This window comes from Monoraphidium neglectum (genome assembly GCF_000611645.1).
Source record: "Monoraphidium neglectum strain SAG 48.87 unplaced genomic scaffold scaffold06370, whole genome shotgun sequence".
Taxonomy (NCBI): domain Eukaryota; kingdom Viridiplantae; phylum Chlorophyta; class Chlorophyceae; order Sphaeropleales; family Selenastraceae; genus Monoraphidium; species Monoraphidium neglectum.
Genome location: NW_014007270.1, coordinates 1 through 2,290, shown reverse-complemented (window position 1 = coordinate 2,290; position 2,290 = coordinate 1). Strand labels below are relative to the sequence as shown.

Sequence of the window (2,290 nt, the reverse complement as noted above, 5' to 3'; positions counted from 1 at the left end):
CTGCGAGGACGGGCCGCCGTCCAAGAGGCTGCGCCACTCGCACTCTGACCCTGGGGCCGCCAGCACAGGGGTGTGCGCGCACGCTGCCAACGGCGGCAAGGCACACGGGAAGCAGCAGCAGCAGCAGCAGCAGCAGCAGCACGAGCTCGCCGCAGGCGTAGTGAAATTGCCAGAGGAGGAAGGGGACCAGGCGGCATCTCCAAAGGCCAAGAGGCTCAAGGGCGAGCCGCGCACAGACGCCGGACAAGAGGCGCAGCCCGCGGAGCAGCAGCACGCCACGCCGTCTGACGGACACCCGCACCTGGCTTCACCGCCCAAGGCTGCGCCGCAGCCGCCGCAGGCAGAGCAAGGCCAGCCTGCTGCTGGCGGTTCAGCGGCCGCCGTCGCGGCGGCCGCGGCGCCGGCGCACCAGGAGCGGGCCGACGCAGAGACGGACGGTTGAGGCCGCGCCACGCTCTCTGGGCAGGTGGCCTTGCCAGGTCAGCTGCGGCCCTGTGAAACGTTTCTTGGAGGGGCGCCCACAACTCCAGACGCCCCGCCTCACAATCTCTCATTGGCGTTCCTGGTGGCCAGGGCGTGCTCTGGTCGTCATTGGCTGCGCGGCTCTGAGGCGCCTCTCCACACACCGCATCCGTCCACTTGAGTGCCCTGTGCCAAGGCGCCCGCAATTGGTGCGGCTGAGCTGTGCCCGTCGGCTTGCGCTTGCGCTGCCAGCGACCTTATTTGCTACTGCACTTTGCTGCTGCGCCACACCCGCATGTTGCGTGACCCGCGCGGGCGGCCCGACCCCTGTTGAGGCCTCTTTGCGCCCCCATGCGCCCGGCGTCGGGGCGTTGCGGTTGCAGCAGTTTGATTGTAAGATGTTGCTTGAAATGAGGCGGCTTGGAGTTGCATTCATACAGACTGCCCAGTTGGAGATGCGGCAACAGCACATGGTAATCAGAATGAGCGGTATTGTTGTCACACAGCCTGCATGCATTCTCCATGCCTTCACGTAATGCCTCTTGATAAGCTGCGTAGCAGTGCTGATGTGGCATCGCTCATGTCTGGCACAACTGCCGATGCCTTCCGGGACGCTGTGGGGTTGCTGTGGTCCCACACAGGGGTCCTCGGCGCGACCAACACCAGTAACGCAGCGCGAGCACGGACCTAGAGTTGCAGTGCCCGCCTGCAACCCGCACGTCTCTTGTCGATCAAGCCACGCGGCCCGTCAGGCATGGGCGGGTCAGCCTCACAGGGACATGGGCCTCACAGCACAACCAGCAGCACGCCCTGCTCTGCCGCATGCCCACCCCCATCAAACTGTCTGTCTTGCGACCGCCGCAGGCAACGTTGCGTTTACACCTCAAAAATTGGCCAGAGGAATGCTTCACACCCCATCCAAAAAAATCGGCCGCGATCAGTTCACAAGCTGGAAGCTGCGCACGGTGGTTTTGAGCTTGTCCCCCATCTTGCCCCAGCGGCGCTCGTTGGCCCCGGTGGTGAGCGTGTAGAAGATGCCGCGGTCCGCGGTGACGACGGCGACGCTGTGGCGCGTGTAGCGGCTGTTCTTCGCGGTGAACTCGAACTCGTAGTAGGTCTTGCCCTTGGTCTCGCGCTGTGACGTGCGGAGAGGAGGGGGTGTGGTGCGAGAGGAGGGGTGTTTGGTGTGGGTGCCAGGTATTGACACAGAGTGGAGGGGGTGGCGGGCAGAGGAGGGGATGTTGGGTGTGGGTGTCATGTGCGGCGTGCGGGTGCGGGCGGGGCCCCGCTAGGCAGGGCCTGGGCGATCCGGGGCAAGACCCGGGGATGTGCAAAGGGGCGCAGCCATCCTTGTCCTGAGGGACGGCTGGGCCGCCCGCGCACGGTTGCCATGGTGGGGCCTGCAGCGGGCGCGCCTAGGGTGGCGGCGCGCCTGCGGGCACGCGCCGCTCCGCCCCTCCCCCCTTTCGCCCCCCGCCCTGCAGGCGCGTGCCCCACCTCGTTGGTGTTGATCAGCGACACCTCCTGGCCCGGGGCGGTGAGGACCTCCTTGGCCAGGGTCTCAGACACCTGGCGTGAGGGGTTGAGAGACGTCAGGGTTGATGAGTGGCCACTGCTGCAAAAAGCCCGCCAGACGGCGCCAATCAACACACCCTGCAGCGGCCACCGACGACAGACCAGCCCAAGGGATTCGCGCAAGGCGCTGGGCCCACAGGCATAACGGTAGGGCGCCGCTGGTGGGCGTCTGCGCACCCTTGCTCCCCCCAAACACCCGGCCCCTTCACAACCCCCTCCCCCAATCACCCCCCACCACCACCACACACCCATC

The 2,290-nt window shown here is 66.5% G+C and overlaps 1 protein-coding gene across 1 annotated transcript; it reads right to left on the bottom strand.

The window, feature by feature from the left end:
- Positions 1 to 1,399: 1,399 nt before the first annotated feature.
- Positions 1,400 to 2,180, bottom strand: MNEG_16440 (PsbP-like protein 1; the record flags this gene model as incomplete). Its single annotated transcript, XM_014035090.1, has 3 exons — positions 1,400 to 1,597; positions 1,960 to 2,031; positions 2,175 to 2,180. The coding sequence occupies 3 exons, from the start codon at positions 2,178 to 2,180 to the stop codon at positions 1,400 to 1,402; spliced, it is 276 nt and encodes a 91-aa protein (XP_013890544.1).
- Positions 2,181 to 2,290: the final 110 nt, after the last annotated feature.